Raw genomic sequence first — 22756 nt, forward strand, 5'->3', positions numbered from 1 at the left:
CAATATAATAATAATAATAATAATAATAGGAAGAAGTAGGACGAGTTCGCGAGCGGGACGTTGAAACGTTCTTCTCGTCGAGTCGACGCCGGCACGAGAAAAGGTCTAATATCGAAGTCACCCCGGACGTATCCTCCGTTTTCTATGCGAAACGAATTAATATCCGAATGGCTGCCGGTGTCTCCTCCTCCTCCCTCCTCCTCCTCCTCCTCCCCCACCCCCGGGTTCCATATATTTTATGCGGGGCTTTTATTTTATTAAACGCGTTTCATGGGTTTCCTCGAGGAGGACACCGTTCCGCAGCTAGTTTCTACTCGACGTATCCGTTTCCGGGAGTCGTCCGCCGCGTCGTTTATTGACGAGGGCCAGGAAAGGGTCCCCACGACCGATCCTCACCGGCGAATATCGGAATTACGAGTGCCATTAGGGGTCGTCGGAGGGATCGCCCCCCCCCCCCCCCCCCCCCACCCCGAAGAAAATGTTCGCGTCGAGGCCCGTTTACGAGCGACGGCCGCCGCCGTCGTCGTCGTCGTTCTCCCTCCCCCATCTCTTGCCGTCCTGCTGACGGAAGAGAATCGATCTTAAGTACTTTCCACACCGGCGAACTTTTACCGAGACCTCGGCGACCGGCCTGCTGAAAAGGCAACTACGAACTGTGATGGGAAGAAGGTAGGGGAATATCCTATGCCATACCATACGCTATTGTTATATATAGTGTTATATATTGTTATATGAAGTGTTATATATTGTTGTTATAGTTTAGGCGATAATTGTATTTTAATTGATGATTAAATGGTTGCATGCGACGATGGTCTTTTGAGTGTTTAAGATGTGATATGAAATGTTTTGTCGTGGTATAAAATATGAAATAATATCGTTTTATTTTGTAAATTAATGTGAGATAGAATAGTGTTTAAGTTTGCGTTGTATATAATGTTATAGTATCATAGACGTGTGGTGGATTTATTTTATTTTTAAATCTGGCGATTGAGTGGAATTGTCGAAAGGAAATTTCATTACTTTGTCATGTGACTAGTGAAAAGAATTATTGCTTACTACGATTATTATTATTATTTCTATTACTATTGTTATTGTCATTATAATTATTGTTAATGTATTACGAGGAATTTATTGATCGGTATCTTAGTCTTGTGGTAGCAATTACGATGAAATAGATGAGATGCAGAAAAGTAGGAAGAAAATAAAAATACGGTTTCGAACAAAACGCTGAAATGAAAAAGTCCATGAAAGAATGTAAATTCCACGGACAGGGAAATTCAATTTAAAGTTGAATAGAGAAGTGCGTGGAAAAATGAGAAATGAAATGAAGAGTGTAAAAAAATTAAATGAAAAATGCGAAATTCAGTGAAACATGTAAAATTCGGTGAGAAACGTATTATAAAATTGAATGGAAAATTGAATGGAAGACGTAAAAATTGAATGGTAGACGTACAAATTAAATGTAAAACTGTACAATTAAATCGACAAATGTAAAATTGAATTTAAAATTGTACAATTAAATAGACAAATGTAAAATTGAATTTAAAAGTGTACAATTATATAGACAAATGTAAAATTGAATTTAAAATTGTACAATTAAATAGGCAAATGTAAAATTGAATTTAAAATTGTACAATTAAATAGACAAATGTAAAATTGAATTTAAAAATGTATAATTGAATAGAAAAATGTAAAACTGAATTTAAACGTGTACAATTGGATAGAAAAATGCAAAAGTGACTAAATCAATGTAAAATCGAATGGAAGAATGGAGAATTTAATAAACAGTAAAAAATTTCGTGAAGACATAAAATCAATCGAAGTAAGTGTAACGCGCGATCATTTGCAACACAGTTCACAGAGTAAAAGTTATAGGAAAGCGACCGGCAGGGTGCTGGCATGTCCTTAAATTTCATATGCGTCGAACTCGGTCGCAGACGCGCGATGGCGGATTTCGGAAGAGGTATTTCATTTTTGTAATACCTGCAAGATGGAAATGTGTTACAGAAATAAAATCTTCCCGGAGAAATATGGAGATGGCGCGGGATAGAAGCGTGTAGAATAAAACGGATAACAGTACGGCATCGGCGCCATGCGATCGCTTCGATCGAAGATTCACGAGCGCCCGCCGGAATTTGATATGTAATAACTCCGCAGGAAATTTGTTACAGGTGTTAACAAAAAAAAAAAAGGAAGAAAGAAAGAAGGAAAAATACGCGAATGCGTGGAACGCGCGATTTCCAGCGAGACGCGTCAGAATTCCGGCGCGCATAAAAAACGTGTCGCGATCGAAAATTTCTATTGTTCACGGATGTTCAACCGTGAAATCACAGACGAGCCTCGGTTCGCGCGGTTCACCGTTCTTCTTTTTTTTCACGCTTTGTTCCCGCGACCGTTCCTTTTATGGAACGTTCGATTCGCGCGTCCTAACGACTACAATTACATTTCCTGTCGTAAAACACGAGAACGTCGCGTTCTTTTTGTAATTGTTATTCTATATCGCAAATTGTTCCAAACTTCGATTCATCGATATTTGTGAGAAACGAGATTTTCGTGAATTTTCCTTTGCTCTCGCGAATAGTTTTCCGAACAAACGAATTTCCGAAGCTTTTATTTCTTTTGAAATGTTATTATTCAATTTAATGTACCATTATTTTTTAAAGCTTCGAAGACTCGTGTCGAAGAATTAATAATAATAATATCTACGATAATATAAATTAATATCTGCAGAATTTTTTCAGTGCCATAAGTCAATTTTTAAGAAGCAAAATTAATTCTATTTCACGAGATAACATTAATCGTCTCAGAAATATAAAATATCGAGAACTCGAAATTCGCCAGGTATAAAAATGAAAAATAATTATTATTACCGTCGATTACAAGCTGCTTTCGTTAACAGAAACAATGATCGACCGAGGCATCAAAATAGCCATAACCATCGGAACTTCCGAAGGAGACCGAAAAATATTGACGAACCGATCGCGAACCCCTTAACATCGCCCGATAAACATTGATTCCGAGGGTTATTCGATCGCGATTATTATTCACGTACACGCGTTGGCTCGCGTCGATCGCGAGGCGTTAAAACAACGATGAAATTTCCGCGCCGGAATAAAAATCATCATCCGCCGGCGGCCGCGGCGTTATCCCTTACAAAATCTGGCGCGGCGCGCGCGTATAAACCCGGGGGGGGCCCCGCCGATTCGATGTCTCGCCGAAACATTTTTCAGTTGCCGTCTATTATTCGCCAGTTTCCACCGCCATTAACGCGGCCCCCGCTCGCTGCCGTCATTACTTTTTTTTAACGAGCATGAAACGAAACAATATTGCCGGGGCCAGTGAATATTCAGCAATATCGGGCCGTTCCGCGTTTCGATTAAATTCGTTCGAACGGAAAAAAAAAAAATCGGGGGCGGAGGTGCCCCGGGAAAAAGAGGCGCGGAAATAAAAACGGCGGTGGAAAAGAGGGGGACAGAGACAGAGACAGAGAGAAAGTCAGAGAGATACGGAGAGAGAGGGAGGGAGAGACAGAGACAGAAGGAGACAAATAGAGAGAGAGAGAGAGACAAATAGAGAAAAAAAGGAAGAAAAATAGACGGAAAAATGGAGAGAGACAGAAAGAGAGAGGGAGAGAGAGTGACAGATAAATAAAGAGAGAGACAAACAGAGAAAAAAAGGAAGAAAAATGAACAGAAAAATGGAGAGAGACAGAAAGAGACAGAAGGAGAGAGAGAGTGACAGAGACAGAGAAAGATAGATACAGAGACAAAGAGAGAAAAAAAAGAGAAACATAGAGAGAGAGAGAGAGAGAGAGAGAGGTCGCGGCGCACAGGGAAAATGATACAGAGACCAAACACGAGGGTTTCTCTAAAGAGGGGCCTGCGGAACGCGAGCGTTACATTTGGCGCGCGCGCGCGCGCGAGCCGCGCGGATTATTAATTTATCGGACCGCGGTTTAATATCGTAGCGCGGGCGAATGTTATCGCGCGTCATAAACACTTATCAAATCCGATATTTGTCGGATGCAGTCGGCGAAAATCGACCGACTGCGTCCGAACGTTTCTGGGGGGGTTAACCGGCCTCTCTGTAAACGCGATAATAAATCAGCCCGTAGCCGCGATAATTACGTGCGACCCCCTTTCACCATCGGCCGCGAATTTTTGCCGAAGAATTTATTCTCCGACTAAGAAAAAAACATTTATACCAACAACGCGAGCTGATAATTTTACTGGATTCGAAACTCGATTTCATATCATTGATACCGTTAACATAACTTCCTATCCTATATCGCAATCGCATTTACTCCACCGTCTTTTTTATTAATATCGCGCTGCGTTCTCCTAGAAAAATTATAGCACCCGCCGACGTTGAATAAATAAACGAAAAACCCGTGACAAACATGACAGAGTTCGCGCATAACAAACGCGATTCGCCTTGTTATTTACGACATCGCCTTCGTTACGAGCTCTATACGTTTTGTGTTCCGCGCGCGCGTTAACAATGGAGGATACGTAACATCGCAAAATTTTCCTGTCAAAATGCTCGAGGAATTAGTTGCGCGAGAATATAAAAAAACACAACGCGAGCGAGAACGAATCTTGAAACTTCGGCCGGAAGTGCCGGCGAACTTTGAAAGCGTTGCGCGCGGCCCCGGATAGCGATGTAATGGCGCGTGTAAATTTTTCTGTTTTCACACGGGGCGGGCGGGTGGAGGAGGGGGCGTAAGAGGGGCAGCGATGCTTTTTAACGCGCGTCATTTCTTGTCTTGTCCGCTAAACGCCTCTAATGCTACCTTCCACTTCGCTTTCAATTTTTAACGTCGCCGTCCTGTTGCGCCGCCTCGTCCCGCTTCCCCCACCCACTACCCTTTTACGCGAAGTATCGCCGGTTTTTCTTCGAGCACTGTTAGGATAACATGGCTCGCGCGATAATGAAACTGCCGCCGCGCTCTCTAATGAAGCCCGGTGTACGCAACGTTCGCCGCGCAGGCGGAATGGTAATTTTCTGATCGAAACCTCGCCGCGGCGTTCTCATTACTCCGACGGATAATTTAGTAAGTTCATTACAGCGGATATTGTTCTGTAAATGTTACGACGCGGACGCAAATGTTGTAAGTGACTTTCTGAAATTTTTTTCGTGGATTTTCCAGATTCGGGGAAATGATCGGTGATCGATAAAAAATGATAAAAATGAAAAATAGAAAAGGACATCTAACTTTCAATAGTAATTCTACAATTTTATATAATTATGCTAATATTTTTATACCAAAACAATGCTATTAAAAATACATTATCCTCCCTTGAACCGTCCTCGCCTATGAAACACCCCAAATTAATCACCTTCCAGCGCCGAAACAATCCAAGCTTCGTACCGAGGATACCATGCTCCCGCGTCACCTAAAATCTCGGATGCGGCGAAAAGTCCGCGCTAAAGAATCAAACGAACACAAAGCAAAAAGCTTCTCGGCGGAACAAAACGGGGCCCGCGAGATCGACGATCTAGCGCCGAAATAATGCAGAGTACACAGGACCGCGTATCTCCGTGGTTCCGCGGCCGAAAAAAGAGGATTAATCGTCTCTGATACGATTATCCGCGGCGTGAGGCGACAGAGAGAGAGAGAGAGAGGGAGAGAGAGAGAGAGAGGGAGGGAGGCCACGCGGGAAACGCCGCCGACAAGAACCGTGAGAAAATTGTTTACCGTAACGCGGGGGCCGAGTTTTTTTATCGAGTGACGACGATAAAAATCGTCGTGACGCCGTGCCGGGCGAGCAGAACCGGTGACAAAGTGCGGGGGAGTCGCGGCGAACTGGATCGAGCACATTGCGCGGCGTACCCTCTACCCTCTACACGGTGGCGCGGAACTCTTCTCACAGGTTAAAGGATGATTTATAAATGATTTAAAGCTGTTTTTTCCTTGGCGAAAAAGCTCTGTGAAATTTTATTTCTGAGTTGTTAGTGTAGCGAGAATTAAGAGTGACAGACGTTGCCTTTAAAACTTTAAAAAATTAGAAAGACTGTTATTTTAATAGAGATTATGATATTTATAATAGAAGATGCAGAGCAGAGTTTAGCTGAAATTAAACTGATTTAATAATTCGTTATTAATACTGAATCATTTATTTTATTAAATTGTCAGAAATTGATATATTAGCAGAAGATTTAGAAACACTGAGTTCATCTAGCTCTGTAAAAGGGAACTTTTAGGTTAAAGAATTATAATTTTTAAAATATACCAAGTGTGCGAATGGAGTAGAGTTTATCTTAGATTAAATTGATTCAATAATGTGTTATTAATGCTGAATCATTTATTTTATTAAATTGTCAGAAATTGATACATTAGCAGACAATTTAGAAACACTGAGTTCATCTAGCTCTGTAAAAGGGAACTTTTAGGTTAAACAATTATAATTTTTAAAGTGCACCAAGTGTGCAAGTACAGTGAACTATAAGCTAGAAATCCTTGCCTTTATAACTGAAATAGTATCGCGTGCAAAGGGTTAATAACTCGTTAACTGAGACACGGAGAACATTCTCTTTCACAGAGAAGATTCTCTCTCGCGAAGAAGTCGCCTCAAATTACCTGAAAAATCGTCCTATTTCCCTCGAACGGGAGTTCTGGGACACTCTGTATACCCCTTCCGTGCGCGTCGTCGCAGCAAGTACCCGGTCGGCAGCCGGTCTCTCTTTCTTCCCGAGGCGAATTTGTCAGCCGTCGTAAATTCGAGGAGAGGCGCCGCGAGGCGACGCGTCGATTCCCCCGATTTACGGGCTCGCGTTCGCCCGCTATTTATTTGTTTATGGAGCCCGGAAGGCGACCCGCGGACCCGCGGCGCTGCTACACCCTTGCACGCGAGACCTCTGACCTCTCTCTCCCAGTCGCCGCGGGACGATTCGGACGCGAGGAAGACTCTGGCTGTGGCCCATCGATCCTTGGCCCGATCCCTCTCTCTCTCCGCTTTATCTGCTCGAGCTGCTTCTATTAGGACACGTCAGATCGCATCGCCGTTTCCCGGTGCGCGAAACAAACACGATGGATTCTCGATAATCAGAAAAACATTTCGCAGAGATCCGCGTCTAATCGAGGATTCCTGAACGGAGAGCCGGCTGCCTGCTTTGATTGATTGAATCTCTTCGTTCCGATCGCTGCGCTTGCGAACGGAGAGCGCCGTTTTATGCTTTCTGCTGCAATCGAGCACGGAGGAATGACGAGACTCTTTGCCAGACTGCAGAGTTAATTTTTATACCTGTCTTCCTTATCGGTCTTGTTTTATTCTAGCTTTTATGGTTGCATGCTGTTTAATGTGTTTCTAGATTCTGTATGCTTTTTAGGGTAGCTTGTGCGACGGTTAGGGTGATATTTAATGCGAAAAGAATGACTCCGACTGCAAAGGGTTAAACATCAGCGACGAGTAAGGCGTCGACGCACCAAGTGGGGAAGGAAAGCGAGAAAAGCGTCAGTGGACGGAATTCGCGAAAAAATCCGGAATCCACGACTAAGAACGATAATCGGCGTCGAACACCGTCGATGCATCGCCGTCGGCGCGGCGCGCGTTCGGCAGCGTGGTGATTCGCGCGCGTCGTCGTCGTCGCGGACCGTACGTTTTCCACCGGGGTATCCGAAAACGTTTTGCGCCGACGAGATACAGGAAATAAATGCGTTTCGGTACGTGTCGTATCGCGGAGCCGTTTTTCGCGAAATTCCAGCGCGCTCGCGCGCGAACGGTTATCGCGACGGGACGCGGCGCGCGGCTGCTGGATGTTCCAAATTGCTGGTCGTTTCTGGCCCGTTCCCTATCCCCCCCTTCCACGCCCAGACTTCCTCCGCTCCTGACGGAAGCGAGATCGTCGCTTAAGTTTCCCCCACCCATTCGCGAGGAAAGCTTTTTCCATCTGGCGACGCGCGATTCTTCGTCCAACTCTATCTGGCAACGTTCTGAGACTTATTAACCCTTTACCAGCCGGTCATTGGATCATAAAAATTTAGTTAAACGTTAAATTTTCGTTTCTATTTTGGATTTTATTTATTTAATCGACGCTTACGATTAAACTTTGTCAACGCTTTGTGATAACCGTGTCAGCTGCGTGCGAGTGACAGAATCGTTTCTGAATATTGATTTTTACACGCTGAACTACGTATTATAATTTCGTAATTTTCGTACGAATTCGCAATTTTCATTCGATTTAATAAAACACCTTAATCGCACGACATTTTTACGGTTTTCAACGCGGCGATGGAAGCGTTAACATAATTAGATTTATTGTATTTACATAATTGTTCAAACTGCAACTGTTGTATGAATTAAAAAATTTCAATTTCATAGGTACAAAATGTACTAGGTTATTAACCCTTTGCACTCGAAGCCATTTCAACTAGAAATTTGAAGTGATTTCTCTGGCTTATAGTATTTCCATTTTATATAGCAAAGTGTATTTTACACATACGTAAATTGATTTTTATCATTTGCATCAACATTACATAACAATTTTTAAAATACAAATTTTGTTAGTATAGAGATTATTTTGCAACGTGATAGAACAATTTTATGGTGCCTCACGGTCACCACTCGAGTGCAAACGGTTAAATCTCCTCACACCTTGAAACATCATCCTCTCGTCCTAAATTTTGCCTTAAACCGTGCAGTACGGTATTAAACCAATACTCGTCCCTGTAAAATTACTAATCACCCCAAAGAAGCGTATCCGTACAGGTGGCGAAAAGCGCAGTCGTTTATTCCCCGTTATTTAGCCCCGGCGCAGCCTCCGACGACCGAGACCGTGGTCCGACGCACCGTCAAACAGGACAATTAACGCATATACGCGTAAGGCGTGAATATGAGTGCGGGCCGTTCCTCGGGCTGGTCGCCAAACGACCATAGATTTCGGGCCAGCCGTCCGTGCTAATGACCACCGCACGGTCGGTGCCTGTCGCCCCCGTTTCACCGACCAATGAACAGATTCGGTGGGGTTGTTTCATCCCCCCCCTTGCGCCCCGGAGTCACCCCCATGAACGGCGTCTTTACGCTTCGGAACTCCTAGCTCCGGGGCTTCCACTCTCTCTCTTCCTCCCTCACGCTTTCTCTATCTCTAACTCTCTCTTCCTCTCTTTCTCTATCTCTACCATGCTATCTCTCTCTCTTTCTCTCTCTATCTCTATCTCTCGGCTCTCGAGGATCACGGCGGAGATTTTCGAGGAAATATCGAGGGATCGGGGATTTTCTCGAATTTATCGACTGTTTTCGAGTCGGGAATCGTCGTCCGCCGACTGCCTTCTCTCGCCGCGAATCGTCTCGCCCGTGAACGATATCTCGCAGGGCAGCCGAGGGGGTTCTCGATTCGAGACCGGAGCGATGATCTTCCGACGTCGAATAAAACCCCCCGTGACCGGAAAACCCTCGGCCGGACGACTCTCTCTCTCTCTCTCTTTCTCTTTCTCTTTCTCGACGTGTGCACGGTCTGCGGGGAATGGACTTTTCCAAAGGCAGTTTCGGGGCTGGCTTGTTGGTAGTACGGAGACAGAATAGTGGCGCAAATATAGCCGCGAGAAACTGGAATCTTTATTGGCCGGCTCCACGGCGATGCCACCGGAAACTATCGCCGCTAGAGACGGTTCGATACTTTTGCCCGCTGTTTCGTTCGCGGCTCTCGTTTCGCATCGATTGATACGTAGGGAGAGAATTATTTGCTCGCTATTTACCGCCGCGATTTATTGGCCGCGGTTGCTTGCATTTGTTTGCACTGATTTTATGGTAACGGAGCCGTGTCGGAGAATTTAGTTCTGGTCAGTGATAATATATTGTATTTATTTGTTACTATTATATTTATACTATTGTATTCATTTTATTTTATATCGATATATTAATTTATTTATTTGGTTATTATTACCTTAAATGATATGAGACGTGTACATCTGTATATGTCTATTTATATATTTATTTACTTATTTGTAAAGTTTATTGCTGACCTTTTTACGCACAGTAGTTTTTCATCGGTATTGTATTTTTAGTATATTGTTATAATACTTTTGTATTATTCATATTGCTATGTTTCTGGAACTTTATATTATGAACTGTATTATATATTAACTACTACATACAAATTATTATGTTATAAATTATATTATATTATACACTATGTTTTACATATCCTATTATATTATGAACTGCATTATATATTACCTATTACATACAAATTATTATATAATTATTATATAAACCATATTACGTATTATCTATTGTATTCTAAATCACATTAAACATAAACTGCTATACTATAATCCACAAATGATGATCGACAGTTTCACAAGCTAACAAAAACTATGGACAGTTCCTCAACTAACCAAAACACTCGAAAATGACCACGTGTGCATAGATTGCCATTCGAAGCTGCAAGACAGGCAAAGGATTAAATTCTTCGACGAATCTGTCCGCACAGGTGGAAGGGATCGTGGACGATGCTTGCGCTTGGCAACGTAAACCGGAAGGGAAGGCAGCGCCCCAGAATGCCGTGGTCGAAGGTTTAGGGTGTCTCAGGCACTGGGATACCGGGTTCACCGGGTACGCAAACGCTTCTGGCCTATCCGATCAGGCTTCCTCACCTCGGCTATAATCATGTTAATTAATTGGCTGCCGGCCCGCCTTGCTGGCTGTGGTTCGCGAGGGAATACGTTGCGGTCTGGGGGCCGCGGGTCTGGTTGCCAACCTTGTCTCTAGGTTTGGAGTGGCGGCATCAAGTACGGCGAGAGCGCGCGCGCGCGCGCGCGATTGTTGTCCCAGCGCCGGATCATCTCGGTCGCCCGGGAGTGAAAGAGGAATTAAGCGTCATTGTGCCCTGATTGAACCGTAATTTTCCCTCGGTAAGGGAGCAGAGGCCGCGGGCCGGGTCGGGCCGGGTCGGGCCGGGCCGGTCATTCGGCTTTCTCCGCAAAGCGGGCGGCGGCCAGCAGCAATAACCGGCCGGCGGCATTCGATCGTAACAGGGATCCCGAATTTCTGGGATTATCGCCCTGAAATTTTCCCGAATATCCTAACCAATGATCCGATTAAATTGCTTGTGACGCGATTTCTGGGATTTAGCCGGTGGCCCGCGACGACGGACAACCGGACCGGTATCAGCGAATTTCGGCACTCGCGGCGGCCGAGGCCGTGTTTTAGTAACCGATTCGACGCGATGGAATATCTTCTCTGCTCGTAGATTGAGCTATCCGACGGTCGATAAGCTAATGATTCAAACTAGTGCAGCCTCGGTGTTCGAGTTTGCTTCGACGCTAGGTTTTAGGAGATTTATTATGTAACTGTCTCCATGGCACGCGTCAATTTGACGCGTTTTAGAAAGATTGACATTTTGGAGAATAAGTTACTTTTAACACGTTGACTGCCACTTTCAAGGATTCCGGTCCCAGAAGCGAATCTCTCTTTCCAGAAGCCAACTATCCATATTTACACTTTTATTGTACGATCTTTGTCGTAGATCTACAAAATTGATCTGTAAAGAAGCTATGAGATATCTCGTAATTGGCAGTCAACGTGTTCAAAGAATATTGTCGTACATTTCTAAATACAAAGATAAATATAAATTTCATTATCGTAAAATATCGATATCAGAATGATACGGTATTTCGTAAGTCCTTTAGCGAGATCAAAGTCCATGACGTTAGATCATCCTAGATCAAAGTCCAACGAAAATGACATTTACAGTAATTTACGCCTAGTAGTACGCCAAGAGTAAAAGTAACAATCTCCCCCCATAAATCCCATAAACAACCTCTGACTGCCTGCAATTTAATGATAATTTAATGATAAAACATATCTCGACGGTGCTCCCTGCACAAACTGAAAATAACGCGACTAACTTCCACGAGCCTACATGCCTCCCTTTCGCAAATAAAACTATATACCCAACCCTTTCTCCTAGGTGACAATTCATGCATCCCCGCAGCGCGAGAAAAAAAGCGTCCGGTTCGGTCCATTGAACGCGGACGCATAAAGCCGGCGGCCGCGAATAATTTCGAGCGGTGTCGTGTAAAAACCACGGCGGAACACCGGTAATTCCTCGTGATTCAATTCCCCGTTCCATTTCGCGCGCGGCTCATTTCCATCGAAGAAAAGATTCGCGATCGAACGAACCCGGCTCGGGCCGGGCCGGGCCGGGCCTAGCCGGAAACTTTTCGCCGGGGCCAGGACCCGTGGCGTCGGCGGTCGCTACGCCGTTTCAGTTTTAAACCTCGGAACACTTAAGACAGGGTGTGCCGGGGGCTTTTAGAACTTCCGAGTAGTTCCGGAGGCGACGAGAAAAAGTCGACAGGGGTGCAAGGGTGGTGGTGGAAGGGAGGATGAGAGATCGGCGCGAGATGTTGTCTTTTGCGGGGCCGAATCATCGTCCGCCGACCGGGGGGATAACCCACGTCGACATACATCGTATGTCAACTTTGACTCCAGTTTCAGGCTAGGTGTCGCAGTTCAAAGCATCCGCGGTCCTGTTAAATCAATACCACTATTGGCGGACGCTGCCGGTGGAACGGGATACTACTAGGGGCGGACATCTAACACCGTTATCCGGGCAAACAAAGTGACAAAAAGGCCGGGGCTCGTTCACGGCGGCTTCGTGGCCGTACTTCCGCAGCGGTGACGGTGCGACGTCCGGCGACACCGTGGTGGTGTAACGCGGAAAATATCGTTCATATTATAACAATATTTTTACAGATATCTCCAAAGCTCAATTTTAAAAAGTCGCTGATTTCACAATATCTCAGGTGTACTACTTCAATGTCAAATGCAACTCGCCGTCGCCTTTCGATTGTTAGAAGGCTCCGGCAACGTTGCACTGTAAACAGAACCGATTCGCTGATAAGGAATGATCGTCGAGCGAGTGAATGGCCCCTGACCAGAACGACGATTCAGGGTTAAATGAAACGTTACCGTGAATCGCTCGCAGTAGATCGTATTTTGCGATTAACCTTCGGCTTACGCGAGCATCGAGCGCCGAACGGAACACGGTAACCGATACTGCTGCCGTGCGACTGTCTTCGGTTTCAGCGGTAAATTGTTTACCGTGATCTTGCGAAGTCCCTTCTGAAGTTTCAATCACCGTGTCGTAATTAGGATAGTTCGAGCGGTACGCTGAATCTTGGGAAAGAAAATAATGTGACTGCTGAGAAGAAATTGGACGGAGCTATGAACAGTGGGTGGGGTTACGTAAGTCCAACTAGTTGATCAATTTTATTCCAGACTACTTCAATAATCTGTTGTATTATTTTAAAACTTACGCAGTCTTCAACAATTTAATATAACTTTTCAAAGTATAAGTGTTGATCAGTTATTGTCATAAAAGATTTTGTATTAATTTTTCTGCATAAACTGAATAATCACTTGCAATACAGAGCCAAATGGGCGGAGTCGGTGACTGAAAGGTGGAGCAAAGGGAGGAGCAACGTGACTTAATGACAGTAACGTCTATTATTTAGAGAACAACGCATACTATTGAATTAAATTCTCCTATTCTATATTATAAAAATCTAGCAACAATCCATGAGCTTAACTGGCCAATAAATTTTATTCCAGACAACATAAATAATTTATTACATTATTTTTAAACTAACGCAGTCTCGAACAATTTAATACAACTCTTCTAAGCTATAAGCTTTGATCACCAATAGCAATAAAAGATTCTCTACAACTTCCCAGCGTAAACCGAACAATCATTTACCATACAGAGCCAAATGGGCGGAGTCGACGGCCAGCGGGCGGAGCCAGAGATCGAATTCGGAACAGGCGAAGCTCGGCAGCAAAGTTATAGGCCCGGAGAACGATATCGGTATCGCGTTCATAGAGTCTCGCGTTTCTATGGTGGATCCAAGTACGTACTAATAACTGGCAGGGAAGACCGAAAGTACCGCGCGTTCTATAGACACTGTACGCGTTTGCGTTACCGGTACCCCGGACCAATAGGCGATCCAAGCATTCCTACCCGTTTCATCAAAAACACGTGCGCGGCGCTCATTATCGCTGATTCAATAGACGGGAACAGCAAAAGGGAAGCAACCCGCATGAATAAACATTTACTTTGGTTTGAACAAATTCCTTCTCGCCGTTACGGGCGCGGATTCGCCGGATCCCGCGGACCAGGCGCGGCTTCACCACGGGCAATTTCTCCGGCGAGCCAGGCAAGGGGGCGGCCCTCCTTACCGGCACGACAGCTTGACAAACACTGATTACGCGAGGGGGGGAGTCGGGCGATGAGATAAAGCACGGGGGTATCGTCGATTTCCTTTATCAGTCGAAATTGCCCTCGTTATCGAGAAATATTCCGGCGGCGTCGCGACGTCGCCGCTTGTACGGGGAGGGGTGAAAAGGGGGGTAAGGGGGTTGGTCCCGGCCGCGAGGGACGAGTACACACACACAGATGCCCGCGCACACCGTCGAACGCGCGTCATGAGAAATTCATTTCGACGGACCCGCGCGTCCTCCGTTAATCCGGTTTCGCAGCGACGCGACGTCCACCCTCGCGTCTCGCAGTAAAAAAAAAAAGAAGAGAGAAAAAAAATAAAGGACGCCTCGACAAGCCCCGACGGCATCCACGGCGTTCCGTTCCGTTAATCGTCCGCAGGTGACAAGAAATCCCGATATCGGCGCCGATTTAATATCGATTCCGAGCGGCGCGTACCTCCCCGCGCGCGTTCCGGCATTCCCGTCGATATTTATTACCGTTATCAATATTTTATTGCCGTCGCTTTGAACTCCCCATATTTCGACTGCCGGGCCTGCACCCCCGCCCCCCCCCGCCGCCGCCCCGGGTGGGGTGGTCTCACTGTCCAATCGAAAAAACGGTATGATCGATTTTATGTTTTTTCTTTTTTTTTTTTTTTTTTGACAAACGAAATGTCGCAGGGAAATGCTGCTATTAATTCGTTTACCGGCCGGATACGGTTGAAACGGCCGCCCACCCGCCCTCCGATCGCGAGCTTTAAACGTTTTATAGAAAATTAGATCGAATCGCGATCTTTCATTTTATTATTTTGAATTTTTTCAATTATTTGTATGTTAATATTTTTTGCAGTCGCCGTTTTATGGACTGCGATACGTGAAATACTGTTGTTACTGGCTTTGGGGGAAATGTTAACTTTATTGAGGCAGATTTTTGTAATCCTTTTTTAACGAACTTCTTGTAAATATTGAAATATCTGTGTGTTATAGCAAATATGCTACAATAGGTAGTGTCTATTGTATTTACTACATTAAATATTATTTGTAATAGATATTATATTAGACACTATATTAGATACTATGCACTGTGTATATTATGTTATATCTGCTATATTATACCTACTATAACTATTAAATCTATTACATCCGCTACATTACATTTACTATAACTACTACTATATTATATCTGCTACATTTACTACACTAAAATCATCCCCACCACCATCGACGAACACAATTACCAATAACAATCTTCACGCATGAAAATTGCAGCTAAAAATCTCAACTAAAACATCCTGCGATGCGATAAAATTGTCTCGATACAATTTTTACAATTAATTCCACTAAAACGGAACCTCTGCTCCCGTAAACCTTAATGGCGCTCACTTTCCACTCGGTATCGCCATAGACGAGGTAACGGGAGCACACTTGACACCCAATGAATTATTTCGTCAGTCCAACGTGTGTGGCTCTTCAGAAGCCCCATTACCATTAGTCTTGTAGCGCAGACACATTTGTCTGTCAAAATTTGTCGACGTCGGACTTTCCATTGACTCGTACCACTTCGAAAGTTGCGGCATTTGCTCCGAGCAAGTTTCGAAAATTCTAAGTAGTGGGAATCAATGAAAAGTCGGACGTCGGAATATTTTGGCAGGCCGGTTGTTTATTGATGTGTACTAGTTGGAGATCTTTCGGGTATCGCGAGGTTAAGTGGTGTTACCAAGTAGTGCGAGTCGATGGAAAGTGAGACGTCGAGAAATTTTACTTGTTTGAGGTTTTAAAAGTTATTGAATTAAAAAGTTCTAAGTTTGAGAATTAATTCTTTAGTATTCTTTTTTTGTAGTTACAATGATTCGAATCGTCTTTGTTGGAAGAATTTAGTAGAAAAAAAGATTCTATTTATTGCAAGAAAGTAAATATGTTTATTAGGACCTTTTAACGACTTAAAACGTTACAATAATATTCGGTAGGGGTTGAAATATTGTTTCTTTATATATTTTCTTTAATTGAGATGTAAAATTGACACAATCTCCCACTTTTTTATTTTCCCTATTTTCACATTATTTAAATTACCAGATCTCCCCACCCTCTATCCTCTCTTTCATTATACCATTTACTTTCTATTCTTCTCTACTTATTTTTGCCATGTTACTGAAGCTGATGTTTCTTTGATTAAATTATTATAATAAAAAGACTTCCTCCCATTACTCGAATAAATATTACCACCGCCACGAAAAGACGACACCTGTATTCTATAATTACATAAGGATCGCAACAGCTACTGCCGGGTCTAAATGGACCCAGTGCTCGCGGAGATGGAACAAGCGGTCAGCCGACTAAATTTCGTCGTTCTAAATCGACCCGGTGAGAGTGCTCATTGAGCCAACAAAGAGGAGCCAGAGAGACAGAGAGCGAGCGCGAGAGAGACAGAGAGAGAGAGAGAGAGCAGGTCTCGTCCCCATGAATTTCCCGCGAGCAGCCGCAAAAATGCCCGGAACTAACTATATTTCCCCAGCCGACCTCGAATTTCTCCGGAACGGCCCTCTTAACGGTCTCCGCGGGGTTCTCAAGCAACAAACTACCCTCGGGCGACGAGCGAGCGAGCGAGCCCAAGTTTCTCCCCAGTTTTCCCCCAGTTTCTCAACAAGCGGACACCGGGGCCGGCTCGCGAGGCAAAGAGAGAGAGAGAGAGAGAGAGAGAGAGAGAGAATGGGAGAGAGGGGTGGCGCGGAGGAGGCTTTCACGGGGGAGACAGAAGCTCTGTATTCGCTAATTGAACCCGTAGTCCGGCGATTAGCCGTGTCGAGCGTGTAATCGCGAGGCGGAGGACTCGCGGCGGCTAACGTTAATTTAATTAAACACGTCCGACGGTCTTTCACCCCTCGGCTCGCCGCCGCCGCCCGCCCCCCGCGTCCGAGAGCTCACGCGAGAATATTCCGACGGCCGAGGTATTCTCGCACCTGCTTTGCTTCGAGACCCCTCGAGACGATTAATCAAATTAAACGTCCGATTTCCGGCTCGAGTTACCTCTCTCGCGCTAACGAGTCGCCCTCCGCCACCTTCTTTCGCCTCCCCTCCCAACCCTTTCCTTCCTTCCACGCGCCGACGGGAGTCCGCAACGCCGAGACACTTTCTCGCGTGCCGGATGCGCCGGAAAACAAATTAACCCTTCGAGCATCGAGCTTCCGGGTACGCGGCTCGAAATCATCCGGTGAATGCGACACCGTCCGCCCGGCTTTGTTACGAAGTATAGTGAATTGTTTTTCCTTGGGAGAAATGAAAATTGTCTCTGAGGTGTTGAATGCATTTTTATTTTTAAGACTTTAACGAATTGAAATGGATATAGTTTTTGGTTATTCTAGATTCGATATATATTGTTGTAATCAGAGCAGGGTAATTATTATGGAAATATTTATAGGTTATATTTATGGAAATAATATTTTAGATATTATTTTAAATCATGGATGATTATGTCCTATTTGAAATTCTATTTCAAAAATAAATCATCCATGATTTAAAGTAATATCTAAATTTGGCTAAATGTTATATTATCGTTTGATAATCCATGTAGAAAATATATATTTTGTTCGAATGCTATGAAACGTGAATTGAACTAGCTTCGTGTTCTCTTCCGACAACAGAAAAAAATCAAACGGTATTTTCGGTCGACCGTGTGGCGCCTTTTTAAACTGTCGACACGTCGCGGAAGTTTCGTCTAAAAATTCATAGAACTAACAAAGTTACGGGGAGGGTAGGCAATAAACGTCCGCTCTCCAGCGGCGCTTATGGCGGCGTTTGAAGTTTTAAACGCCGTTCTATGCACACGAAACTGCTTCTTCGAGATTGCCGCGCAAGATAGTTAAAAACCTAGGTAAACACTTTCTTTAAGGACCGGATTCTCCGTGACGGTACATTATTATAATAACAGAGCTGGAACAATGTTACGCGAGCGAATAGATCTCGAGCTATTCGCGAAACTTTGCGTCTTAAGCGCTGGTTATGGTTTGCTATACTTTCTACATAAAGTCATTTTGATTCGGAAACGATTGTTGCAATTTTAAGTAATTTGTGGGACTGGATTTTTATTCGATTGAAAGAGTTTTAGATAAATATTGTTAAATAATTACGAAGAAAGGAATTTCGTCAAGCTAGTAATTTAGAAGTGTGATAATTTCCATGCATTTATGCTACATGCAGATTTGAAAAATGCAAGAAAATGTATGAGTTAACAAGGTGTAATCTTGCACTTTCATAAAGAGTAATAATATAATTAGTAACGGTGTATGCAAATTTGAAAAAGGCAGGAAAAATGTAAGTTAAATAGGTTTGCTCTTCTTTTTTTCCCAATGAATAATAATATAATTAGTAACAGTGCTTGCAGATTTGAAAAATACTAAAAACGGTAATAAATTAACAAGCTTTAATTTTGCATTTTTATAACGAGCAATAACATATTTAATAACGCTGCCTACAGATTTGAAAAATGCAATAAAATGCATGAGTTAACAAGGGTTAACCTCGCATTTTCATAATTTCAGTAATAATAAGTAATATTTTATTACACTCACTACTACGGCGATTAATAATATTTTAACTATCTAAAATATTAAAATTAACATTCCAAAATCCCAGAAAATCTGTCAGCAACCCCGAAATTAATTCGCGCTAAAAACACGTAATATTACAAATGGAAGGCGAGGGATCATTAAGCATCCCCCGCTCGAGCGGGTCCGACTTAGAGCGGATTAATGGTATCACTCATCTTCAACCACCTCCCTCCGGTCCATTCTAAATAGCCATTGGTCCGCGACCGGATCCTCCGGTCTACTTAATCCGCGGCTAAGTAGCAAATCACTGTACTCGGGGAAGCGACGCCCGGTGCCATCGGAGCGCCGTTCGTCACTCTACCGTTTGATCGATGCACCCCCCGATCGAGTACATTTATTGGGGTGAAACGATTAGATCGGTCGTCGGGAACGGTTATAGTTCGCGTGTGACTGCGACGTGACAGGCGAAACTTTGACGAATGGCGAGCCCCGGGGAGTCGCCGAATCAAAACTCTATCGGGAGATCCGTCGCGGACGGATAATTGTTACAATCGACCTATTAAACATACGTTCCGTGTTGGAGCGGAGTCGTGACTGTCGGGCGGCGTCGGTTCTCATCGGCTCGTCAGGGACACGCAACATTATTTCGGTGCATTGAAAGGTATTTTTTCGCATTTTCACGATTTTCGAAATTTTCTACATTATATGCAGCTTTCTCAATTTTCGAAATTTTGTGTTTTCTCAATTTTTCTCAATTTTCGAAATTCTTCGGTATCTTCTGCATTTTTCTCTATTCTCGAAATTCTTCCGTATTTTCCTAATTTTTCAAAATACAGATTATCAATTTTTAGCTTTTGTTTTAAATAATGTGCATTTTACTAATAAAGATGATTTAATGATTTTAATCTTTCAATTCTTAAAAATTACAATTTCAAGTCAGAAGACTGGAAGAGATTTTTCTAATATGCACTTGAATAGTTACAATGTAGAAGATTTCTTCTCGGAATATTTGCATATGATTTAAATAGGAAAAATGGAAGATAAACGTCTGATCTGAGTTTACTCTGAAAATAACCTGAAAATTCTTGGTCAGGATAAAGCTTCCATCACCAAAAAGGTTGGTTAATTATGTAGATTAGAAGAAAATTTATCTCGTATAATATTTGATCAGAAAATAGTGCGAAAATGTTGTGATAATCTTATATAAATTTCAGAGATCTTCTTTGCATTTCATAATTCAAAATGTCTTTGTTTGTATTGAAGATTTTAAATAAAAGTGGAGGCACAATGGTCTAGAAATGGTGAATATAGAGGTGAAAAAGTTCTTTTTAAATATTCGAATAAAATTGAAATGAAATATAATATTTATTGCTAAAGTAGTATAAATATCTTTTGATGGATAGCTGTGGATTTAAAGAATAATTGACAGCCAATCGCGTGTTCAATCAAAATGCTAATTGACGAGGTAGAAAATATTGATATGTTAATGTAATATTATATTAAAGTTCGTGGTATTAAAATTTTTAATATTGAAATTCCTAATATTGAAATTTCTAATATTAAAATATTTAATATGAAATTATATACTACTAAAATTTCTAATATCGAAATATTATAATACAAAAACTAACCATCGCACCCCCAAATAAGAAACATTCTCGCCAACTCTAACCTCCTCACAACCAACCCTTGTCATTGTCTCCACCAGAGACAATTCATTCAAGACGCATTTGCACAACGAAGAGCCCAACAGAAAAACCGTGTTCCCCGATGTCCTCCGAAAAGGATCGCGCGTTCATTCGACGGTTCGAGACGGCGCAAAAAAGCTCTGCGCCACGAGGAAAAAGTTCGTTCGGAATGTTCGGAACCGGATCTAAAACGGAGATTCGAGCTTATACCCCGTGTAATTTGCAAGAACTTGTCGGGTTTTTGGGAGGGGAAAAAAAGGTGCCGCGATTCCGTCGGTCTCAGCGATTCACAGCGAGTGGCTGCGGAAAGTCCAATAATTACAATCCCTGCCATAGTTCTCGGAATCCTGCTGGCAAGCAGGCCGCAGGGAAGGAGAAGGGAGAGCGAGAAAGAGAGGGGTGCGGCCGATTAACTTGCGGGATGGTTCGACGAAGTTCAAATAATAATTAGCTGCGCGCGGCCGGCGATTTTCCTTATCCGGCCGCGCGCAAGACAAGAATTCCTTTGGTTTTCTGGTCGAAGCCCCGGCCGCGTTCTCGCTCGCTTCGAAACGCGCGCACGGCCCGAGAGCCATCAGCGGAATTATGCAAATATTGGCGGAGGAGAGATGAGGTAATTCGATATAGCGGAAAATGTTCCGCCGATGATCGCGCGTGCACGGTGTAACCCTCGGTTGTTGATTTAACTCTTTGAGACACAGGATTTTCAGGGAACAGATATGCGGCGCAGGAATTTCGTTGCGTTTTAAATGAAACTCGATTGGTGTATTTTTATTAACAAAAGAATCGCATCGTATAAAAGCATAAAAGATTAATAATTCAATTGACTTTGTTGGTATAAGATTGGACTTAAATAGTCCCACCATACCACGTGAGTTCATGAACGAACGCAGCTATTGCGATATTCGGAGCTTGATTTAAAATTGTCCAACTGTGCATTTACCGTACATCAAAAAGGTGGGACATTTTTAATCCCACCGTGCTCCAAAGATTTAAAATACGCTCGCGAGCTTTGCTGCGAATCGAGCTTCTCAGCCAATCAGACGCGAGAATTCCGTTCGAGATTTTCCGCCGCGGAAAATCGAACGCCGCGACGGTATGTCGACCTGCCGGCGTCGATTTCTATGGGGTGTCGCGCCGCGGTCGCGACAAATTATCGAAAGAATCCTTGCAAACATGGAAAATCTGCCGCGGACGGTGAAATAAGCCGCCTCGCGAAGGAGACGAGAACGTCCGACGAGAGGAAAAATATTTTCGAGCCGCTGCGCTCTCGCTCTTCGAATTCATATTTTCGAAGGTTTGTTTGCAAAAAGGAGCAGCGCGCAAACATTCATCTTTCTCTGCGAGGGGTTTTCCGGCCTTTATTTAGATTTTATTAACTCGCCGTGTGCGCCGGCGAAACTTCGGAATTAAGGGAAACTTCGAAAATGTTGAGCTTAAGAATTTCATGAATTTCACAAATATTATTAATGAAAGACTTACCAATTCAGATGTAAATGTTGTAATCCACGTATGTAACCCACTTATGTAGAACGGCACAGATTACACTAACTGTCATTTTCACTTTCACTGTACTATTGTTCAACACTGATCACGAATTATTCTACAATTAACACTTGTCCGAAGTTTCCAGCGATATTTTGTGTATACACCCAAATTATTTTGACCTGTTCTTGCGGCGTGTACATACATTTTGAAGAACCGAGATGTTCCATCAACGAAATCTCAAACGAAACTAACCTTGACTAACCTGAAACTGACTACGAAGATGTTTACATAGCTTCGACGCTCTCCGCTTCAATTGTTTCGAAATTTATTTCGGTGCTGCCACGGGGTCGTCGTACGGAGAAATTTGGAAACGTAAAGCGTCGCGCGTCGACTGTTTAGAAACAATTGGCGGCGACCTGACGACGTCACGTGCAACGGTCGCCACAGCTGTGTAAACATCTGCGTAGTAAGTTTCAAGTCAATCAAGGACAGTTTCGTTTGAGACTTCGTTGATACAACAACTCGGTTCTTCGAAATGTATCTACGCCGCAAGAACAGTTCAAAATATTTCGGGTAAATGCGTAGCTCGATGGAGAGGAAATTGCAAGGTTAGTATTCTTCCGGGCGTGATGGTGTCTCGACATGGACGGTAGACATTTCGAGCATTGAATTTAAATTTATTTGGTCATTTTCAGGGCCACACAAAATATCGCTGGACAAGTGTTAATAGTTGAATAATTCGTTATCAGTGTTGAATAATAATGCAGCGAAAGTGAAAGTGGCAGTTAGTGTAATCTGCGCCGTTCTTCATAAGTGGATTACATCTTCTGGATTA

At 43.4% G+C, this 22756-nt stretch overlaps 1 protein-coding gene across 1 annotated transcript in view; it reads left to right on the top strand.

Moving 5' to 3' along the window:
- Positions 1-16492: 16492 nt before the first annotated feature.
- Rho-6 (serine protease rhomboid 6) overlaps positions 16493-22756 on the top strand; it is a 7380-nt gene continuing 1116 nt past the window's right edge. Inside the window, exon 1 of the mRNA XM_078189307.1 lies at positions 16493-16525. Coding sequence (XP_078045433.1) covers positions 16493-16525 — 33 coding nt within the window. The remainder of the gene's footprint in view (positions 16526-22756) is intronic.

Source organism: Augochlora pura, chromosome 8 (genome assembly GCF_028453695.1).
Source record: "Augochlora pura isolate Apur16 chromosome 8, APUR_v2.2.1, whole genome shotgun sequence".
Classification (NCBI taxonomy): domain Eukaryota; kingdom Metazoa; phylum Arthropoda; class Insecta; order Hymenoptera; family Halictidae; genus Augochlora; species Augochlora pura.